Raw genomic sequence first — 24376 nt, forward strand, 5'->3', positions numbered from 1 at the left:
ATGTGCTATATTGCATTTATATTGCTTGTTATAATGATATCTTTTGTTAATAACAGTTGTTTCCAAACATCTCTGCACCATATATTATATAATAATAATCATTTTTTTTTTGTTTTTGTGGGGAGGTGCAGTGGTGCAGCGGTTAACATTGTCACTTCACAGCAAGAGGTTCTCCGGTTCAATTCTCGGCTGGGGTGCCTTCTGTGTGGAGTTTGCATGTTCTCCCTGCGTTAGCGTGGGTTTCCTCTGGGTACTCTGGTTTCTTCCCACTTTCTAAAGACATATGACTGGAGCGTTTCTCCGCAGGCTTCTGCTGAAAACAGGCTCTGAGTAGCCTAGTTGGACTTTCCCGGTCAACAAATAATAAATAAAAAAAAAAAAATAAAAATAAATAATTGTGGAGATTTTCTCCCTGGGCCTCTACTGAAAATGGGTTCTTTCTGTTCCAGTGGAATTTCCTGGTAAACAAATGCCAATAAATAAATAAATATTTAAAACTTTTTACAAGACGTCTAGATAAACAGTTCTGCTTTTTTTCATAACACGGAAGATAAACTAAAAGGTCTGTAATTACTAATGCATTTCCAGTTTCCACCCTAATAAACAGACACAATGATCAACTGCTTTCAGTAATCTGGAACAAATCCTTTCTGTAAAAGGCAGTTAAATAAAGTAACCACAGGGGCCACAAAATATTCCTTCATACCATGATTAATAAAACAGGGACATTATTGGGGACCAAGGAACATGACTTCTTAGCTATTGGTTTCTTCATTACATCTATAATGAAAAGGGGCAAGTGGTGGATGTGGCACTGAAACTGATTCCTTTAGGGTCGAAGACTTTTTTAACAAAGGTCTTTTTTAACAAATCAATCTTTATTTGAAAATAGCAACATAGTCAGAAACCATCACTTTAAAAAGTAGCTAATTGAGACAGTAATGCAATGAGCTACATTTCAGTCATACTCCAATAAAATAACAATATGTGAACCTGATTTGAATAACTAGTTATTGTATAAAACGTGTAACCATTCTAACTTATTTGAAAACAGCTTATTCAATTAAGGTAATAACTATCAAACATTTTTCATAAACCCCCATAAAGCGGACAGCCTCATAATAAAAAAAAAAAAAAAAAGACCATGGCATATCTCCCGTATAAAGAAGAATTTGAACATGTAGCATAGGTAAGTACTTTAGCCTATGTTGTTATTACATTTTGCACACAAAAGAAACAGTTATATTGAAGTATCACTTATGACATATGCAAATATAAATTTATATAAATGAAAACAAACTATACTGACATATTTTCAGTTGCAAACATTATACATCACATACATTCTTCTATACAGTCCTTATCAGTCAAACATTACATGGCTCATTCAATTCTTGCCTGCTCTTAAACCTCATTCCTCCTCCAAACCATCTGCATGCATTGCACCCACAATTCCCATTTTTTCAATATAATTTGCACCTACCCTTTTTCCACTTCTTTTATCTCTGTTACTATATTTACTCTTTCTAGTACAGCTGGTTTAGGCTTTGATTTCCACTTTTTAATAACTGTTTTTTCCTGGCAGTCACCAGAATTAAACGCGGTAAGGCCTTACTGTGTGTAGGCAATTCTGATTCTTTGTCATAGCTCATAAAGTCATGTTCTTGGTTACAACAATGTGCTCACCCAGTATGCCTAAGTAGTCTGCAGGGAATTTTTAAGTCTGCCAACTCATTACACTCCACAAAAATATGTTCCTAATTATCCAAAACAGTGGTAAAAACATTACCAAACAAGACCAATGACCAGTGAAAAGATAACATTACAATCAGGTGGTCAACAGCCGAATGTGGTCAAGCAATAGTATTTTATTAAGTGCTTTCACCCTGTTATTAGGATTTCATCATTATATTATTCTGCTGAAGTCCTAATAATAGGACAAGAGCACTTAATAAAAATATTATTGCTTGACCACATTTGGCTGGTGACTGCTTGATTCTAACATTATCTTTTCATCGGTTAATGCTCCTAATTACCTCTTTCTTTCCATCATGCCTCCAACATTTGCATCTACCTAAGGAAATATTCTTTAGAGTCTCCCTGGGGTATAAAAATACCCATGCAAACACTTCAAAGCCAAGATCCTAAATCCTCTAGACTTTGTTGCATATTTGGGATGCATTGATATATCCTCCCATTGTTCCTTTGTGAATTAGTTATCCAACCTCTCTTCTCAATCCTTTCTAACCTCCTCTGATTCACTCCTATAGTCATTCTGCAATATTTTATATACTCTACTAATTATCCCTTTCTTAATAGCAGTTTCTGTTGTATAAACTACTAAAATAATAACATCACTCATCATGCAAACCATTCCTCTGGAGTTTTCCTTGTGGGAGACCACGAGGCATAGCTGTTAAGATGATCCATTAGCATGAGCTGCCATAGGGTGGGAAATCCTTTCCAAAAGTTGAAAATAAAACTGATAAAAGAGAGACATACTAGTCTGATCCACATATCTAGATGTTGACTCAAGGGAATGCCCAGGAGATTAATATCAAATAATCAAAATTCTACTACATCAGGATCTGGTAGCATTTGTCTAATGTCTCAAAGGATTGTCTTTGTGATTGCAAACCATTTACCGCTGACGTCTGTTCAATACTGTATCATATGGAAGTAGGCTTTGATGATATGGCATAACCAGCATATTGCTAAGTCACCCTGTTGTCTCTATAAAAGCCTAAAAGATTTATAACATTTACTAGAAAAAATAATCATTGAAAATGCTAACCATCTCACCGGAGAATGCAACATTCATTACATCAGTACTACTTTACTCGAATTTTACTTTGCAGCATTGGATCAAAAATATTTGGTTGAAAGCTGCAAACTTTATGACCTTCTGCAGGATGATATTTTTTTTTTCAGTGTAAGTGAATGGGTGTGCTCCATTCATCTGCAGAGTCTGTGTCCATGATGTTTGTGCGCAGTTTTGCACTGTTGGGCATTCAGTGGGGAAAATTAAATTTGCATTTTCCCCACTGTTGTGCAGTATCAAAGCTGATATATCAAAGCAGCAGTGGGTATGGTGGGTGCAGGGTGGCAAACATCGTTTTGGAGGGTGGAGTTAACAGCTAAAGCTCAAAAGACTGAATGCTCTTTGTGGGAGTTAAAGTTAGATCAAAGAAGACAAATTAATTCATTTAGTTTAAAATTACAGCTTCCTGGTGAATGGGCCTTTGACTCTATGGCACTAACCTTGATAACAGAATACAATTTCATAGATTTGTAGGTAAATACTAGGCTATGAGTCTGCAGACTATTACAGGCCTACTTAATAACCAGATGCCAAAATAAAAGCAAACGCTGTTCTTTGTATCTGTGAGGTTAAGACCTTAATCATTATGTCAACCCTCACTACCTGTTTATATCAACCCCTCCCTTTAAATTAATAATAATGTTTTCTTTCTTCTGTTCTAGATGTTGAAACAGAGGACTCTAGTATATCGAATGTAAATATTATGCTTGCACAAATAGTGAAGTACAAACCTGTTCCTCTTCTAGCCTTTTCTGTACAGTCTCTATATATTGTTGTACTGCCATGTATATAAATTTGTATTGAGCCTCTGTTTGTACCATTCCTGATCGTTGCCTCCGCACCATCTGGATTGTTTTGGGGATATCTATATCACAGTCGAGACCTGAAATATTAAACCGAAAACAAGTAAGTTAACAAAACTGAATCCTTCAAAACTGAGATCATGTGAGTTTACTGATGTGCAATTAATTGAAACTGTTTGTTCCATAAAAAATTAGGCTTAGGTATGCTTATCTCAGGTTCATTTTTCTTTTTTTGTTAATTTATGTGAACACAAAAACTAGACTAATACATGACTGTTTAGTTTGGTATTTCAGGTAATGATCTGTAAGCAGAATCTATTTTACACAAAAACAACCTGGGACCTATCCAGGTTTTATTCCAACAGTTTCAATCATACACTGTATAAATCTCAGCAAGTTACTTCAGCTGAACAGAACTCTGGAATCCCATCTGAAAACAGGACTAAAGCTTCTTGGTAAAAGTAAGTTGCAGCACCCCCTCCAAAAACTACTTATTGTTTGTGGGCTGAACAAGTATACAGATACAGAGAAGCACCTTAAAGTTCAAATTTTTCAAATCTTTCTTGTCTGGTGTTTGCTCCCATGTGCCTATCAATGTTTGCTAACATATGCCTTTGCTGTAAATATTAATTGGTCTACAGCTTTTTTTTGTGTAATGTCAGTATATATGTCCTTTGTAAGAAGACTTCAATGCCTGACTATATAATACCCACATCTTCCTCTGTCAAACTTTTATACAACACACATTAGTTTTTGATTTTCTGAAAAATAATGCCTAAATTGGTCAATAGGTGCCTCTCTGCTGCACTCATTTACATTTGTGATTGCAATATAGATATCCCACCTTTCATAAGAGCTGTCACATAACTTCTGTATCATATTATAGACCTTTCTGCAATACCTGTGTTGTCTACAAAAGTGAACCCAATGCTGTAGCTGGACTCCCACTAGTGATATTTATTAAGTCATTCTGATTACTGTCTGTTTTTTTCTAATCCTCATTTAATGCAGTTAATTTTGCTCTCTCTCTCAGCTGCCCTTTCTCATTCTATGGTTTTATTTAGGCCATTCAGTATGGTCCTTCCTGGATTCATAAGCAAGCTGCCCTTGTGGGCCATTTTAAGCCTAGTCAATTTCCCTTCCAAAGGTGAAAATCAAAGCCTGTAGCTTACGTCTGTGAGGTAAACAACTTAACTATTACATTAACCTGCAATTCTGAGTCGTATAACATGGATGAAATTTGATTTCAGCAGAAAACTTTAATCTTGGTCCCATCCTACTCTGGCAGGTAATGAGGATGTTGCTGAAGTTGCAATATGACGACACTGGATAGGTCCCAGGTTGCACCTTTGTTTGATGTGTGCTGTATTTAGAGAAGCGGAAGAGGGTGAGCTTAACATTTTTCAACTTTATTTTTCAGGTTTCTGCAAACTTAGACTTAGTACAATTTGCCGACAAGATTTGCCCCTCCCATTGAGGGTATAAGACAATTTACTCCATCAGGATTAAACAATGTCTTTCTGGGTTTTGTGACCTTTGAGGTGTCACTGTTCATCCTACAACTTCTCAAGGTTTTAAACATTTTGCTTTTGACAATTCATGTGTCAGTTAAACAATACAAGATTATTAACAGCAGATCTGATTTCAGCATTGCCTGGAGGAAGCACACAGGATAAGTCAAAGTGACTAGTACATAAATATCTGATTCAGTGGATATGATCCACGTTACAGAGGGCAAACGTGTCATATATCTCCTTCTTTGAATTTCCCAGAAAGCATGACCCCCACAAAGCATGTTTGTATTAGCTGGGACACAGGGGGCAAGACCTCCAACAATGCTGGGTAAGGGGTTCACAAAAGAAAAATATGAAGTACCATTTTTGAAGGCATCTGCAGGGAGAGGGAAGCTCTCTTCATATGTGTCTATGCCACTGCAATTCCATTTATGGATTTTAATAAGATATTGCTTCAAGGCAGACACTGACATAATCGGGACCACATGGGCCTATTTTACACTCAGCCTGAGAGCACTATCTGGTTTAAATGACTTATTTAAATTCAGGCAGTATGCAAATGGAGGTCTAATGCAAAACAGGGACCTTTCTACATCACTGAGGTTTCCTGAAAATGTTATGATTTTCTGAAGTGCATGTGTATCATAATATTCTAATTTAAACTTCATTGCAATCTCACTCCCCCACAATGACCAATCAGTAACTGTAGCAGTTTGAGCAACTGGGTCTGACTGAGGTTTTTATGTACACAGTCAGAACTTTGCACTTACAGGACTTCTGATTTTAAACTTAAAGCAATCTGATATCCGGTTTTGAACCCTGATTATCATGATTATGTGTTTATACAGGTCTACTTCATTTTACCAAAGTTTCAAAACTTTGAAGCCCATAAGGCCGAAACCATATGATCAAAGTTTTGAAACTCTGAACACTTTGTATTGAGATTGCCGTACAGCACGTCACTCAAGATTTACCGTTTTCCTCACTGTAGTGTGATCTCGGAGTTGGTATATTTAATTAGTAGAGGGTGTGGGGGGCAAAATGGGGGCTTGTCCCCCTGCAAAAATGTAAAGATAACATGTTTAATTTAGTTTTAGTGTTTTTTTTTATTTTACTTTTGAAGTTTCAAAACTTTGTTCATATGGTCAAGTTTTGAAACTTCGATAAACTGAAGTAGATCCATTTATACACAGATGTCATCCAGAACAGACCCCAGTACATAAGCAGAGATCTCTGCCGTGATGTGGTGGATAGCAGTACTGCCCCATGGGGGAATTTAAATATATTTACTTATGAGTGACATCAAATCATTGGGTAGAGGATTTAAAACTAAATAAATGACAGGCATGATGTGCCCACTTAAATTTCCAATAGCAGAAGCAATTCTTTAAAATTCTATGTTGCTCCATTGGAAAAATAAAGTACCGTTTTCATGAAACGGTACCTAGTATATTGTTCAGTGGAAAAGACAAATGCTAAAACTGATGTATCAATATTCTTATTTCCTGACCATTTCAAAAGCAAACTCCTTTTTACCTTTGCTTTACATGGTGTACAGAATTCACTCACAGGGTCACAATCTCTTTAAATACCTCAGCATTTAGCTGTCACTAGAAATCAGGTCTTACTAGTATGCAAGCTTGAACCGAGCTTTTCCAAATGAAGCCAAACCCTGTAGAAATATACTATGTACATATCATCAGGTTATCAGTGTTAGTCATGCAACAGGTATAACAGTCACCTTTGGTGAAGAAGGTAGTAGGTTCTATTCCCACACCAGGTAAATGGATTGATGAAATTGAGGTCCTATTTGCTTGAGTTAGTGGTAGCTCAGGTCTATGAAAAAGATCCCAGGGCACCTATTAGAAAGAGTAGGGGAAATTTCCCAGTGCCCTGGTTAAATTTCCCCTAGTAGCAAAAATTCCACATCAGGTCTCCCCTTAAAAGAGACCACTAGCCTAGCTTGAGTAAACTAGTTAAGAAAGAATAAAATAAATAAATAAAATCAGCTTTGATGATGTTTGTATTGAAATTTAAGAGTATATTGCAGATACTCATGAAATGCCATGTTCACATTTTACACTCATTTGCATTATGCCGACACATGTTACTACCACAACAATGAAGTTCTTCATGACTGGTCAAACAATATGACATGCTTAAGCTACTACATATTCAACTAACTTTAGGTAAAGTCCCATACCATATCTTTGCTATTTATAGGTCCCTGTCCATGACCCGGGATAACCATACCATGTACTTGAATGTACTCCCCATCCATGTGGGGCAGAGCTCCTCCCCATCCGTATTTAAGTGCAACTTAGACCAGTGGATGGGTAATTGGAAATTCACCCCTGGTCTGGCTTATGTCTCTGATTGACAGACATACACCTCCCCATATAAATCAAACTTACGGAGCACATTTGATTGGAATGGCTATGCTTGTAAGGATCGTAGTGGTCACTAGCCTAGTATACACCTACAAATCTAATGGAGTCACTCACTGTTCAGCCCGACACCATATTCATGGGTGTTTTCAACTGTCCTCCCATTCACTGGGATGCATACACAACCACTAACAAGCAGACTCGAGTATTCCAATATTTTGTCAATGCAAACATCCTGGAACACCTATTAGGGATTCAGATATCCTGGATCTGGTACTCAAAATATGATGGAATGTTGCCTCTTCCCACCCACCCCCGTGTAATGTCCTCATTGGTCAGATCAGATCATACAGAGGTCAGCCTTAAAATAAATATAAAGCCCCAAATTCCAGAACCTTTAAGAACACTTTCAAGGCTAACTACCTCCTATTAAAAAAACATGTACAAGTATGTAAATAACTTCATAAAAACAGCTGTACCAAACTGAATTAAACTTTGGACAAACTTCAGAAACAAGCCCCCTTGGTAGACCCCCACTATAACTAGAGTGCACAATAAAAGAAATAAAATCCTGTCAAAAAATAGGAAGGGCTATGCTCAACAGGCAAAAAACTCCTTCAACAGTTTTAACAAGCAACACAGGGGACTAATCAAGTCCACCAGAGCCACCTACGAGGTGAAATTAGCCCTCAAAGCTAATGATAGCCATAACACTCTTTTCAGTTAGGTATGTAACCTTAAAGAGAACACCCAGCACTATTCTGAACTAATGCTAAACGGAACTTCCTATAGTGAACTGGAGGATATAGAAAATTTGCTGGCCAATAAATTTAGCTACAATTTCACCCCCTATTATCCCCAGTTAGCCCCCAGGAAATATCATCTGCCTTTTCTCCCCCAACTACTACTAAAGAACAGGTCCATACTGCACTCTCCCAAGCTAAAGACACTGCATCTATGGGTCCTGATAAAATATCCCTTGATGCCTCTTAAATAGCCTGAAACATAATCTGTTAGGCCCACTAGAATCTCTATTCAATTCCAGCCTCCACACAGGCTTCATCCCTAAGGAATCGAGGGCTGTAATGGTCATCCTTCTATACAAGGGGGACCATCAACACACCCAGATAACTACAGATCTACAAGTTTAAATTGTCTTATATCAAAGCCATGGAAAAATTTATCATGGAACTGATAAAGACACAGGTCATCTTCAAACACTGGACCTATCCTATTTCAGTTCATCAGGGCAGGTCATGTCTACTAAACTTGGTTGACTTCTTTGAGAAGCTCACTAGAGCCACAGATGAGGGCAAAATGGTGCATACAGCTTACCTCAACCTGTCAAATGCATCTGACACTATACCTCACCTGGGTATTACAGACAAACTAATAAATGTAGGCATAATTCGCTATGTCATCTGATGTATAACTAAATAGCTCACAAATAGGGCACAGGAAGTTTGGGTGGGGAATCCACTTCCAGCCAGAGGTCTGTTAGTAGTGGTGTCCCACATGGCTTGGTAATGGAACCTGTCTCGTTCAGAATATAATTCTCTGAAGTCAAGGCAAAGGTAGAGGGCCTTTGGCTGATCAAATCTGCTGATGACTGCAAGCTGGGTGTAACTAATGAATCCCCCAAAGATGTAGATATCCTCTAGGAGGGTATCCTATAGACAAATAGTTAGTACCAGAAACACAGCCTGAAACTCGGTGCAAAAAAGAAAAAAAAAGGCATAATTATATAGTTAAAGAAGATAAACACCCCTGCAAATTGCAGCAGTGATAATATTCCCTTAAGAGTTGACCCAGTGGTAAGGGACTCAGGAACTCAGGTTGACATTAACCTGAACTTTAATCATCATGTGTCCAAGGTGGTGAGAAAATCCTTCTACAAGGCACAACTTATAAGTAAGGGCATGGCATCTAGATCTAAGGTGATCATAGTCCCACTGTACTCCGCCCTCATTAGACCAATATTTGAGTACAATGCACCCTTCAGCATGTACCTGACCTGGCATTTGCAGCAGCTACAGCAGCCACAGAGGTTCCTCAATCAAAGAATACATGAGATGGGTGGAGTTGGAATAATGGTTAAGACCTTTATCTCACAGATGCATGGTACAGGGTTTGATTCTGACCTCTGGTTGTTTGCTAAGCTTGCAATAGAATGCAGATTAATTGCACAGTATTCACCTCTGAGCCTTTGGAGTTGGTGGCTGACATAATGGATAAGATGTTTACCTCACAGGCAGATAGTACATTTGATTCTCACTTTTGAAAGGAAAATTAGTTGGGCTTAAAATGGGCCACAAATGCAACTAGCCTAGTATTTACCTATAAATCTATGGTGTAAATAACATATTATATGACACCGCCTCAAAGCCCTGTCCCTGTACTCGGTCTTCTACAGACTATTGAGGGTCGATCTATGCCGAACTTGAAAGGCATTCTCTGATCCAGCCCTGATAAACCTGCTACACATTCGCAAAACAAAAAGCACTAGAATTACCCACTGTAGGGACTGCAATTTTGTGTGTGATATAAATAAAACATATTGAAGGGACCAGTGTCTGTCAGAGACCACCCCTTCTTTGGAACAGACCCCCCAATAATGTGAAACAGAGCTCTTCATTAAGCCTATTAAAATAAAATTTGGACCAATGAATTGGAAATTCACCCCTGGCTTGTCACGTGTGTCCATATATCAAAGCCATTCTATTCCTTGGGCACTGATAATGGCTAGTTTTAAAAAGTCTCTAAGGCCATTAGCCTAGTAACCTTCCATGATCCCATGATTGTGATGACCTTTGGTTCATTTTGGCTTATTAAGAACTGTATGACTGTTAACTCTGAAATTTCGAGTTTAAGCAAAGGACACGATTTTACACAGTTTGACCAGTTAAGCTGTGCATACTAACCATCAAACAGGAACTTGTGACAAGACGCATAACTTGTTTTTTTTACAGAAAATGACAAGATTATGTAATAATTACTAAACATACACAACAGCCAAATACAATCAAAGGAAAGTCAAGCACAATTTGAAAGAGTGACATACAAGAGAAAGACAAAAGAATTTCATGCAGTAAAATGTTTATCTAGAAAGGTAAGGAGATGTAAGTAAATTTAATTAACAGTGAGGAAGGGTAGCAAATAAACAGAAACAGGTTATGTAGCACATCTACCAAATGTAAGAGAAAGAAAGGAAATATGAAGTGGCTTGAGTGGAGGTAGATGAGAGGTCATTCAGACAGCTGGGGGAAAGGAGAATTATTTACATCTGCTTGGCATTAGATATTCTGCTCAAGCAAACAATAAAACTGTTTTTATTCATTTACTAAGTGAATAAGCTCACAAGACATAAATGCCTCTTTCCAATGCAGCACTTCCTGGTTGTGTGACTCGCTTAGAGGTATAGAGTTTGTGAGTGGAGAGTAAAGGAAATCAAACCTATGAAAACAGGATCAATCATTGTTAACAGCATGCAGTCTTAATGCTATGTTCTAAACTATTGGACTTTGCCTATAATCTATAGAAAATCATACCTAAAGAAAGAAGTACAAAAAGGTCTTACCTTGTCTATTAATAATGTCAATTAATATATCGATTACAATTATGGTTCCAGTCCTTCCTATTCCAGCACTTGGAGAAATATAATAATAATAATATCAGTTAGCTAAAATGATTAAATATGCAAAATCACAGCTAAGTGTCATAACATTCCATGTTAAAACATCATTAAAAACAGTATTTCATTCTATTACTGGGATATATTTCCTCAAAGCAAACCTTATAAATTAATGATTTGTCACAATATGGTAAGGAGAGAAACACTATCCTTGATGTAAAGCAATTTTCAAATGTAATAAACATCTGCTTGTGCCATCTACTAAGGGTAGAAATTTACAGAAAAGTTTAAGTTCTCGTGTTGCTTAATGTTCTTTACATCAAAGTTATACCTATATAATTTCTGTGGGTGCCTTTTTTGTGGTTACACAGTACGATATTTACCTTCAAGTGTCTAAAGCTATTAAAATTTCTTAAGTTTGTCAGGTTAAGTAGCCCTTTCTACTGTTCCTATTTTATACATAAAACTGGCGTATCGCTCAGTCAAAAAAATCTACTTTAAATGCTAGCAGCTCCGAATTCAAAAAAGGTATTTCCAAACATACAGAACATAAAGAATAATGAACTGCATTTACTGGGTCATTTACTGTTTTAGTACTAGATTGGTTGCATAGGGTATGAAGCTTTTTATTAAAATATGATCCACATTAAAATGTAGATATAGCTACAGTAAAGCATCACAGCACTTAAGCTATCAAGTGCTGCTGTACACCTACTGATTGTGACTGTTCTCAGACTCGTACATTAAAGTGCCCTATCCAGGCTGTATGGTGCGTAACTGCAGTTCTGAGATGTAATAACCATATAAGCTTCTTAAAACATTTAAGATATGCAGAAAAATTCATTAAACCGTGAATAAAAGAGATACCAGGAATCTGTCATTCTGCCCGCACTAATGGGACTACTGGGAGTTTTTTATCCTGCAATGCTCAGATCAATTTTTTTCTGTTTTTTTTTTTTAGCTCTCAGACTAGGAAGCATGCGTGACATGTGCCAGACTTGGGACACACCCAGCCAATGGTTTGCTCACCAGTTCACGTGCATTCACTAGTGAGTGCAATTTAAAAGACAGGAAACAAGAAAAACAAGAAAAACAAGACTGTACAAGTATTTATTAATACAAACTTGTCCATGTACTATCACGTATTTTCCAATGGGATCCACTGAGGATGATTTAGAGTATTACACAGGTCTGTGTAAGTGGTGTGCCCTGCTGCAAATTTAGTTGCTTTATTGTATGCTGTATATAGATTGTGGACATTGTTTTTTTGATGTTGCCTGTGGCAACTCTACCATACAGAAGCTTGACATAAATACATTTTCATTCTTTCCTAATTTCTGCTACAAGGCATCTGTGGACCATATACAAAGCTCTCAGTCTTTTGTTAATTTCATTGGTACTGTTTTCCTTGTGAGTTTACAAGGACATATTGCAAAGTCAACTAATTCCTAAGCATTTTCAGGGTTGCATAATTTCGGCAGAGCCAGTGGATACGTGAATAGTTAAGTTAGCATTTGAAGTAAGTGTTATCACTGACTATAAGTTCTTTAGTGTTTTTTTCACCTTTTTATAGTTCAGATACATTTTTCTGGTTGCGAATCATGTGGATAAGAATTGAATCATCTACATATTATACTAAACAGAGTCTGTTAGTATGGAAGTATATTTGTTTAGTAAATACTAAAAACAGTAACAGCATAAATATAGAGAACAGCAGTGCTCTTACATCTCGTATAGAAGATTGAGATACTGAGTAATAAGCCATGGCCGGGTGTGGGAACATGAGGATTTACCCACGGTCGATGTGATTTCATCAGAAGGATGAAGCCAAGTGATTAAAGAAAGCCAACCATGGGTAAATCCTGATATACCCACACACCAGAAGTGGATTACTGCTGTTATTCTGTGACATTATTTATGAAATAAATTGCTTAACTTTCTTAAATAATGTCTTTGTACAACAACGCTTTAATCTTCTTCTGTGTTGTCTTCTGCAAGCTGATGCACTGCACATGCCTATGGGGCTTAAGTTTGCACGCTTGTACAGCACAACAGTGCAATGCAGTAGAGGCAATGAAGAAAAGTGAATGTTTGTTGCTTTTCTTTCAGTTTAAAAGCAAATCAAAGGTTTAATAGAGACAAGCAGAAATGCAGTGAAAATCAGTTTCTGTTTCTTTATTTAGTTTTGCAGAATGTTCATAGGAATGTACTAGGCTATTGGTCCTAGGGCCTATAGGGTCTATAGTAGCAAATCGAAAAACCCTTTAACCGAATAACTAAACGTTGACACCTATAACGCAAACAGCAAAAATCCCGAACGCACTAAACAGCGAAAAATAAAATAACAAACTGTCATAGTCGGCCAACCCCACCACCCGCAACATACTGCCTACCCAAACAAAATAAATAAACCACATACATACACTAATCAAACCCTACTCCTAACCTAAAGTAAAGCACCAAAACCCTACTTCTAACCTTACACTAAACCCCGCAAACACAACTAACTATGCACTATCCTTAACCCCTCCCTAACCCTAAGGTCTGTAACTATCGCACAAGTCCCCTACAGACATACACCCAAAAAAATAAATACACATACAAATAACAAAACCCTACTTCCAACACTACACTAAACCCCACATACACAACTATCTATGCACTATCCTTAACCCCTCCCTAACCCAAAGGTCCATAACTACCGCACACTTCCCCTACAGACATACACCCATAACAAATAAATAATACACATACATACAGCTAAATAAAACCCTCCTTCTAACACTACACTAAATCTTACATACATTACCTATCTATTAATTTACCTTAACCCACATCCTAACCCTAAAGTCCTATCTATCGCACACTTACCTTACGGAACTATAACGCAGATGGGCCAACCATTGCACTTCGACATTTCCATTTTTGCTGTTTCGGATGTTCAGCGTTTCCGTATTTCATGCAATACATATCGCTCTTTCCATATTAGCGATTATGGTCTTTCACTCTGATAACAGGAACCCGGGCCTGTATAAGCCTAGCCAAAAGGCTCCTGGCTTTCGCCACCCAAGAAAATTATTTTCCTGTGCCACTGTCGAGCAGAGCCACAGAAGTGATTCCTGGAGTGAATTCCCTATCTCCCATCCAGTCATCAAGATTTTTCTTGAAGAGTGCTAATGAGGAGCTTTGTTTGATATAGATAGGTAGTTTGTTCCAGAGTATGGGAAGTCTCTGGGACAGGAATCTATCCCTCCAGCATGTTCTGTTTATTGTGGTGACAAGGTTTAGGTCCCTAGAGCGTGTAGCTTGGAGGGATTGGGATTTCTTTAACTGGAGCATGTCCAAAAGCTCTGGGTTTGACATAGCTTTGTATGTTATGCAGAGATCACCTCTGAGTAGGCAATATACGACAGAGTAAAGCTGCAGTTTTTTGAGACGGTCTGCGTAGGGCATCTGTTTGAGGCCGGTAATCCTCTTTGTGAGGTATTTCTGTGGCCTTTCTAGTTGTTGTAGATATCTTGTGAGGTACATACCAAAAGGGGAGTTGTACTCTATAATGGATCTAATGAGTGACGAGTAGAGGGGAACAATGACCTCATTTTTCCTGGATGAGAAAACTTTTGTGATGAGGTGTGCCACATAGAAGAATTTTCTGACTACTGTGGCAATGTGATTATCAAAGGAGAGACTACTGTCTACCTGTGTCCCAAGGTCTCTTATCACACTTTCGGTGTTAAGTAGACTACCGCATATGTTGTAGTTCATGGGTACAGAGTTTTTACCAAAAGGGATGACAATGCACTTTTTGGCATTGAGCTTGCGGTCATGGCTTTGACACCAGGCATCTGTCTCAACGAGGCCCTTTTGTAGGATGTCCATATCTGTTGGGAGTTTTGATTATGGCTCCTAGTTTGCAGTCATCTATGAACTTCATTAGCCAAAGACCTTCTGTGTTAGCCTGTACTTCAGTGAAGTACATACCAAACAGGAGAGGACCCAGGACTGAACCCTGTGGTACTCCACTTGTCACTGGTCTGAAGTTGGATTTGGAGTCTGCTACTTTCATAGTGTGGGTTCTGTCAGTGAGCCAGTTGGTAACCCATCTTGTGACATAGGGATTTATACCTAGTTTAGTGAGTTTATCTATAATTCCAGAGTGGTGGATGATGTCGAAAGTCTTGGCGAGATCTAAATAGGCTGTGTGAACCACCTTACCCTCATCTATGGCTTTGGTGACCGCTTCAAAGAAGTCTATCAGGTTTAGGAGACATGATCTGCCTTTTACAAACCCGGACTGGGTGGGGACCAGAGTTTGGAAATTACCAATTTCATTGTTTATAAGTTCCATGATGATACATTCCACAGCCTTGCAGAACAGGCTCGTCAGGCTAATGGGGCTGAAGTTTTCAGGGTCCGTGGTGGCTCCCCCTTTGTGGAGTGGGATAACCGCCACTGTGCGCCATTCAGTGGGCACATAGCCTGAGGTGAGGCTATGATTGAACATGGTACTTATGTGGGGTGCCAGTTCATTCTGCAGTTCATGTAGAACGCAGCCTGGGATGTTGTCAGGTCCAATGGATGCTGTGTTCTTGGCTTTAAAGAGTGTGTTTTTTACCTCTGCAGCCATGATTACAGGAACTTTGGATTCTTCCAGTATAGAGATGGGCCCTTTAGGGGATGAGAGAGGGGTAAAGTTAACACTGAACCTATCTGCCAGGATGTTGGCAAAATCAGTTGGTTTGTATATTTAGTGCCATTGTGCTGTAACTTAGAGCAGATCTGAGTGTTGCCATTGAGATTCTTGACATAGCTATAGAATGCTTTGTGGTTGTCTTTAGAGTCAGTGGCAATTTTTTTCGTAACTAGCTTTGGAGGATTTTATGAGGGATCTCAGCTTCTTACTGAGGCTGAGCAGGGAGTTCATCCAATCATGGGATTTTACTCTTTTTTTTTTGCAATAGTTTCTTTCTTCTGTTGTAGAGTTTGTTTATGGCAGGGGACCACCAGATTGGCTTCCTTTTTTTGGAGGATAGCATCTTGGTTCTGTTAAGGATTGCACGATCCATGCACTCGTGTAAGTGCTTATAAAGTGCATTTGTGTAGGATTCAGCAGTCATACCTCTATTGTCTGTCAGCATGGGTGTCGTAAAGTTTGCCACTTCTGTCCTAAGAAGCATGAAGCTGACTTTGGAGAGATGTTTTACGGTAGCTTCCCTAATGTGGGGTGGGGGAGAGATGTGGATGTCTAGGGTGATTAGCTTGTGGTCGGATCTGACCAATGGATTGACCTCTGGTGTGGAGCACCGGTTGCCCATGTTGGCAATGACCAGTTCTAGGATATTGCTGCCCCTGGTGGGGGTGTGGATAAGTTGATCCACGGCATTGGAATTTATGAATTCCAACAAACTTTGAGCATAAGAGCTGATACATGAGTATTTTTTCCAGTTAATGGTGTGGTAGTTGAAATCACCCATTATTTGGGTGTTATGTTGTACCCTAATATTTTCCAGTGTATCAAGAAATGAGGAGTGGGAATCCTAAGGCATGGTGGGAGATCTGTAGCAAGCTACAATTTAGATTGTGGTCTTGCCCAGAGTTAGTTGCACTTGGATAATCTCGGATGCATAATGCTGAGCAACTAGCCTGGAGGTGTGGATATCCTTAATGAATATGGACACACCTCTGCCTTTCGTGTTTTGGTCCAGGTTATGTGACCGAAAGGTGTGGTATGAATTATAGCCTGGTAATGCAGGGGTACTCTCTGGAGCCTTGAACCAGGTTCTCTGTCACTGCACAGATGTCGATGTTCTCCATTTTAAGGAGTGCCTCAAGTGAGTGCATTTTGAGGTTTAGACTTCTAGCATTGAGTAGCAATACCCTCAGATTTTGCTTGCTTGTACCTGTTACAGTGCTGAATTTGTCATCTGAACTTTGCCTAAAAAAGGCACTATAGGCGTGGCTAGAGCCTTAGCCAGTATCCGGAATCCCAGGGGCGGCAAATGCAGGCCATCTCTGGCAAAGCATCGTGGTTTGTCAATCATGTCATCCCAGGCAGACAGATACCGGATCCCCTTAGAATGACACCAGAAGCTTAGCCAATTGTTGAAGTCAATCATTTTGTCCTTTTACTGTTGTATCATTCTGGGTGATGGCAGGCTGCTACTCAGGGCTAGGGTCATACCTGCCTGGGCTACAAGATCGGACAGCTCCTCCATGTCCCTTTTCATGTAGTCCAGGGAGGTACGTCTCAGGTCATTCACACCAACATGGACAATGACAGAGTCATATTTGTAGTTGTTGTGGAGTGAGCTGAGTGCATGCGTTATGTGGCGGATCCTGGCACCCGACAGGCAGCTGACAGTAATTTTCTCCTTGTTTAGCCCGGTGAGTGGAACATCAGTGTGCCTGACTATTGAGTCACCTATGACTAGAGTGTTGGGTACATTGTTATGCCTTATGGGCCGTGGTTGAGTGGCACACAGAGTTTGTGGGCTATGTGCCATTTGGGTTGTGTTGGGGGGTGGAGTTTACTTGTGTTTCTGCTTTGGAGGTCCCTGTTGCTTGGGCAGGTTTTTACTGAGAGCCTTAGTGAATGTAGGTGTGTGTTTTGTGTTTCTACGTGTGTGTTTTGGTGGTGTAGGTTTTGAGGGACTATGTGATGAGTGTGGTGTGGTGCAAGTGTTTACCTTCTCCTCTTGACTGTCCAGTTCAGTCTTGGGTGAAGAGAGCTGTTGGGTGGTAGGAGGACAGGATTGTCTGTGTATATGATGCAGTTGCTGCATTGCCCCAAGATGCCCAGATTCATCAGGTAGACAGGAGAAAACAATGGGAGCTGACCCTTAGACATGCCTGGATAAGTGCTTATTTAAGTACTAAAAACTGTTTTCCTCTATAGACATGTGAGAAAAGTTGAGTGCTGTAGTAAAATGTACCTGATTTTTCTCATATTTTGCTCTGTCCACCAACCTATACCAACAGAACGTCTGGCTGATCAATTGTACTTGTATCTGGAGTTTTTTCAACTGGTACGGGTTGGGAGGGTGGCCTCATGGTTAAGGTGTTTCCCTTACAAACACAAGGTGCAGGGTTGAGTCTCACAAGGGATAATTGGCTAGACTTAAAATGGCTCGCAAGGGCAATTAGCTTAGTAATAATCTATGAACCTATGAACCTATGGTATATTGTCGACTAGCAATGGGCATGCTGGTTGGGTTGTCCAATCAGCATGCAGAATTTGGAATAATAATGACCTCTTATTGTATAATTGCTATTTGACAAGTTTATAAAATCATGTTGTTACACTATTGGAGAATCTCATGGACTGAAGTTTAGAGAAAGTATTAGGCATACCTACATCAAAGATCTTACAGAAGTTTAGAAGTAGTATAGAAGTAAAAACAGAATGCCTTTGTTTTTATTTGCAGCTACACAGAAAAAAGTTTGACTAAGGTGGTACGAGGACCATTCTAAATCCATGTTGATTACTTCCTGGCATTTTGTTTTCCAGAAGGCATCTACTTCATTGAGCAAATACAGTTCTTTCCAGTATGTATGAAAAAGTCAGAGTATAGTGATAGGGTGTTACTTCCCATTTTTTCATGGCCTCCACTTTTGTCGATGGATACCTGCAATTCATTTCCACATACTGGTGAAAGAATATTGACATAAGCTTCTATTTATGTATTTATTTATTTTATTAGTATTTGATTACCAGGAGTGTCAGTCTGAGAATAACTAGTCCAGTCGTCCATCTCTGAGTACACAGCATGCAACTTATCCAACGTACTCGCAGTTTGTATGTTATTCTTCTCTCCCTCTGCTACACCACCAAATGGAAAAGAATCTACACTACAACTGATTTAGATTCGTAAAGGTCACCTTGTAAATAAGTTATATGATGCTATATAGTGTTATATGCTTTAAATATATAGACTATTTAAATGGTCATGTGGTCTGCTAATTTATGTGCACTGTTTAAAATAGTATGTACTCTGTAAACACCTGTATACTATTTGTACATGGTCATTCTATGAGTAACCTTGATAAATTTTGTTAAAATCTCAGGAGCTTTTCTTTCTGAGCCCACCCTGAAAATGGATTTAGCTAAACCCAGTCAGACTTTCCCATTAAACAAAGGCAAAATAAATTATTAAAATAAGTTGCCCCTTTTTAATGGCCTGGGGAGAAAAGTGTATATACATGTACAAAAGTTTCAAAAATGCAGATAAAAACTACAATGACTAAGCAATTTAACCAAAACATGCAATAAAACTGAGAGTTTTACAAAAATCAATACTACACAGCAACAGATAAAAATGATTGTAAGTCATGAATAAAATGGAATACTTAATTAAAAAAATGGTTCAAAACAAAGAAAGCGGAAGGGAAGAAAACAGAAAGTCATTTTTGAAAACATGCTTTTAAAAATGAGGTTTGAGGAAAAATATACTTAAGCTCTTTGGTGGAAGTGATGGCTATACAGTAATGAGCAGGAGAAAACAAGGTAAAAAGTCATATTTTGGAGGCACCCCCAGAGATATAGGTAGAGGTCCCAGTACAGAAAATGAATGGATCATGGATTGGATGTACTTTTAATGAGGGGTAAAGCAAAACATGGTGCCAGTTTCTTAAGATACGTTGTTTGTTAAATAATTATTTGAGGAAGAGCCTTTCATATTTGCTGTAGCATAGACTAGATCCAGGCCTGCTGAATCTAGCTTTGTTTGTATAACTTGAGCACTAATCCAGGCATTCTTTAAAGTATTCAATTGTATTTATTACTGCTTGGTAGCAACTTGATTAAAGTGTAGCCATCATTCTAAGTCTTTTGGATTAAGCACTTGGGCTTCAGACCAGTTGTTTTACATTAGGAAGGTTTGTGGCCTGCATTGTGGTGGCAGGACAGGTAGCTTACATCCTTCTAAGTTGGGAACTACTGATTGAGGGCTCAGTGTCTGTTATTCTAAAAGTATATTAGTTCTGGTTTAAGCACTTGGGCTTCAGGCCAGTTATTTTACATTAAGAAGGTTCGTGGTCTGCACTCTTGTGGGAGGAGAGGCTGGACTCTGCCCTTCTGAGCTGGGAATTTCTGGTTAAAGGCTTATAGTGCCTGCATATTTGAACTGCTTCTTACTGAAATTGGTACACCTTGTTTGCTGTAGCATAGACTAGATCCAGGCCTGCTGAATCTAGCTTTGTTTGTATGCTTGTTGTTTGTTTGCTTGTTATTTCCCTGAAATGCTAATTCCACCTAAAACGCGGCTTTTCAGCGCTTCTGTGGATCCCTAGTGATATCTGCATTGCTTACTGTACTTTTTTCCTTGTATCACTTGAAAGAAGGTTACTGTTTGTCGTTTTTGCATTTAAGTTACCTGTAACGCATTGCATTTAAGTTACCTGGCACTTGCTCACTAAGTCAGCACTAAAAAATTAAAAGCACTACACCTTCACAAACTCCCCTTGAGTACCTTGTTCCCCATTGGCCCTTATTTTCAATTATAAGGGAATTCCCAATACTATTCTAGCATGTCCAAAGGTCAGTTGTCAATCTCCTCTCTGGTCCAGCTGGTGAATCTGGGAATCCTGAGGCAATGTTACAACTGCCTCATGTACACAGACAACCCTCTCCTCCTCCCAACAAATTCCAACACATGTGAGAGATGCAACCATATAGCCAAACTGGAGGCTAAGCTCTCTCAACTCAGTACTGGCGTAACCAGTCAGGAGGAGAAGGAAACCACACTCACTACAATTCCAGTCTCACATAGACCTACCACGACAGCAAACCAAACACATAAACACACAAAACATACTCCTCTCTGGTCCAGCTGGTGAATCTGGGAATCCTGAGGCAATGTTACAACTGCCTCATGTACACAGACAACCCTCTCCTCCTCCCAACAAATTCCAACACGTGAGAGATGCAACCATATAGCCAAACTGGAGGCTAAGCTCTCTCAACTCAGTACTGGCGTAACCAGTCAGGAGGAGAAGGAAACCACACTCACTACAATTCCAGTCTCACATAGACCTACCACGACAGCAAACCAAACACATAAACACACAAAACATACTCCTCTCTGGTCCAGCTGGTGAATCTGGGAATCCTGAGGCAATGTTACAACTGCCTCATGTACACAGACAACCCTCTCCTCCTCCCAACAAATTCCAACACGTGAGAGATGCAACCATATAGCCAAACTGGAGGCTAAGCTCTCTCAACTCAGTACTGGCGTAACCAGTCAGGAGGAGAAGGAAACCACACTCACTACAATTCCAGTCTCACATAGACCTACCACGACAGCAAACCAAACACATAAACACACAAAAACATACTCGGAGGCTCTAAATAAAAATCTGCCTAAGCAGCAGAGACCTCCAAAGCAGACACCCAAGCAACCACTACCCCAAAACAAAACACGTGCAACACATAGCTCACAAAGCCAGTGTGCCGAACAGTCACAGCCCTTAAGGCTAAACAACACACCTGATACACTTGTAATAGGTGACTCTATCGTCAGGCACACTGACGTCCTGCTCACCAGGCTGAACAAGGAGAAGGTCACAGTGAGCTGCCTGTCGGGTGCTAGGATCTGCCACATAGCACAAGCACTCAGGTCACTCCAAGGCAAGTACAAATATGACTCAGTCATTGTCCATGCTGGTGTGAATGAACTGAGACGTACCTCCCTGGACTACATGAAAAGAGACATAGAGGAGCTCTCTGAGCATGTAGCCCAGGCCAGTATGACCCTGACCTTGAGTAGCATCTTACCCTCACCAAGAATGATGCCACAATATGAAGACAAGATGATCAATTTCAACAACTGGCTTAAGTATTGGTGTCATTCAAAGGGGATCCAATGCCTGTCAGCCTGGGATGACATGCTCGGCAAGCCACGATACTTCGCTAGGGATGGCTTGCACCTGTCACCCCTGGGCTTTCGGATAATGGCAAAGGCTCTTGCTACCCCCATAGTGCCTTTTTTAGGCAAGGTTCAAAAGACAAACCCACCTCCATAGGTATCACAAGGGATATAAAACTAAGAGTAATGCTACTCAACGCCAGAAGTCTAAACCTCAAGATGCACACACTCAAAACTCTCCTTAGCATGGAGAACATCGATATCTGTGCAGTAACAGAAACCTGGTTCAAGGCTCCCGAGAGCACCCCAGCACTAACAGGTTATACCTCATACCATGCTTTTCGGCCCCAAAACTTGGACCGAACAACAAAAGGAGGGGGAGTATCAATAGGCGTCAAAGATACCCACACCTCCAGGTTGGTGGCACAGCACGAAGCATCAGAGACTATCCATGTGCAACTAACAGTGAGTAAAACTGCCTTCCAGTTTATAGCCTGCTACAGACCACACTCCCAAACCCAGGAACCCCACTCGGCCTTCCTGAGAACACTGGCAAATATGAAGGTCTCTCCAAACACCATTATATTGGGCGACTTCAACTATCCAAACATAGACTGGGAGCATTACTCTAGCTCCAACACCCTAGCCCAAAGGTTCCTAGAATTTATAACCTCAAATGCTATGGAACAACTTGTTACCAATCCCACAAGAGGGGAAAACATACTGGACCTGATCATCACCAACATGGGGACTCTATGCTCCAGACCAGAAGTGTATCCTTCACCGGTAAGATCAGACCATAAACTAATCTCACTGGATATTCACATCCCGACCCCACCCCCTGCCCAGAAAACCACAGTGAAAAACCTCTCTAAAGCAAATTTCACACTCTTCAAAACCGAGGTGGAATCCTTCAAAGCCCCCAGGCCTGTGGAAAATATGGCCCAGACCGCAGAATCCTTTATAAACGCATTCTATGAACACCTTCAGGAATGCATGGATCATGCAATCCCAAATAAAACCAAGACCCAATCCTCCAAAGGCAGACGTCCTGTCTGGTGGACCCCAGCCATAAACAAACTATACAATAGAAGGAGGAAGCTACTACATGATAGAACAAAATCCCAAAAAGGGAAGGCATCTCTGATCAGTATTAGCAAAAAACTATGAGCACTCATAAAATCGTCTAAGGCCAGCTTCGAGAGAAAAATTGCACAGGACACTAAGGATAATCACAAGGCTTTCTTTAGTTATGTTAGGAACCTGGGTGGGAATTCCCAGATATGCTCAGAATTAGTCCAAAATGACAAAAAATACACCGAACCAACAGACATTGCCAACATCCTAGCTGACAGGTTCAGCTCAAACTTCTCCCCCCCCACCAAAAGGGCAAATATCTATCTCAGCAGAGTGCTGCCCCCCTGACATCTCAGATGCTCAGCTAAGAGCCGCCCTCTCCAAAGCAAAAAACACAGCATCAATGGGACCAGATGGTGTCCTGGGCTGCATCCTACATGAACTCCAAGAAGAGCTAAACCCAAACATAAAACTACTGTTCAATCTCAGCCTTACTACAGGATATGTACCCAAAGAGTGGTGTACAGCAACAGTGGTCCCTCTCCACAAAGGTGGTGCCTCAACAGATCCTGGAAACTATCGCCCCATAAGCCTGACTAGCTTGGTCTGCAAAGCTATGGAAAGGATCATCATGGACCTCATAAATAAAGATATTGGGGACCTACAGACACTGGATCCTACCCAGTTCGGCTTTGTTAAGGGCAGATCCTGCCTCTTAAACCTGGTCGATTTCTTTGAAACAGTCACCAAGGCCATTGACGAGGGGAAGGTGGTCCACACAGCCTACCTGGACCTCGCAAAAGCCTTCGATACAGTACCCCACTCGGGCATTATAGATAAGCTCACCAGCTTAAATATAAACCCCTATGTCACTAAATGGGTTGCAAAGTGGCTCAAGGACAGAACCCACATGGTTAGAATTGCTGGAGCCATGTCAGACTCCAAACCAGTTACAAGTGGCGTCCCACAAGGCTCAGTCCTGGGACCTCTCTTGTTCGATATATATTTCTCGGAGGTACAGGCCAACATGAAAGGACTGTGGCTGACCAAGTTCGCAGATGATTGCAAACTGGGCACCATAATCGACTTTCCAGCCGACACAAGCATCCTCCAAAAGGGCCTCATAGAAACAGACAACTGGTGCCAGAACCATGGCCTGAAGCTAAACGCCAAAAAGTGTATAGTCATCCCCTTTGGCAAAAACAAAGTGCCCACAAATTACCACATAGGTGGTAATCCATTAAGTACAGAAGAAGTAATTAGGGACCTGGGGACCCA

At 40.0% G+C, this 24376-nt stretch overlaps 1 protein-coding gene across 1 annotated transcript in view; it reads right to left on the bottom strand.

Annotated features, from left to right (window-relative positions):
• The window catches only part of LOC122794574 (tyrosine-protein phosphatase non-receptor type 11-like), a gene marked incomplete at its 5' end in the record, with an annotated part of 1649855 nt that overhangs the window by 91175 nt on the left and 1534304 nt on the right, over positions 1–24376 (bottom strand). The window contains 2 exons of the mRNA XM_044063080.1: positions 3553–3704; positions 11103–11170. Of these exons, the coding sequence (XP_043919015.1) occupies positions 3553–3704; positions 11103–11170 (220 nt within the window). The remainder of the gene's footprint in view (positions 1–3552; positions 3705–11102; positions 11171–24376) is intronic.

The sequence above is a fragment of the Protopterus annectens genome, chromosome 2.part1 (genome assembly GCF_019279795.1).
Source record: "Protopterus annectens isolate FY-2018-M chromosome 2.part1, PAN1.0, whole genome shotgun sequence".
Taxonomy (NCBI): domain Eukaryota; kingdom Metazoa; phylum Chordata; order Ceratodontiformes; family Protopteridae; genus Protopterus; species Protopterus annectens.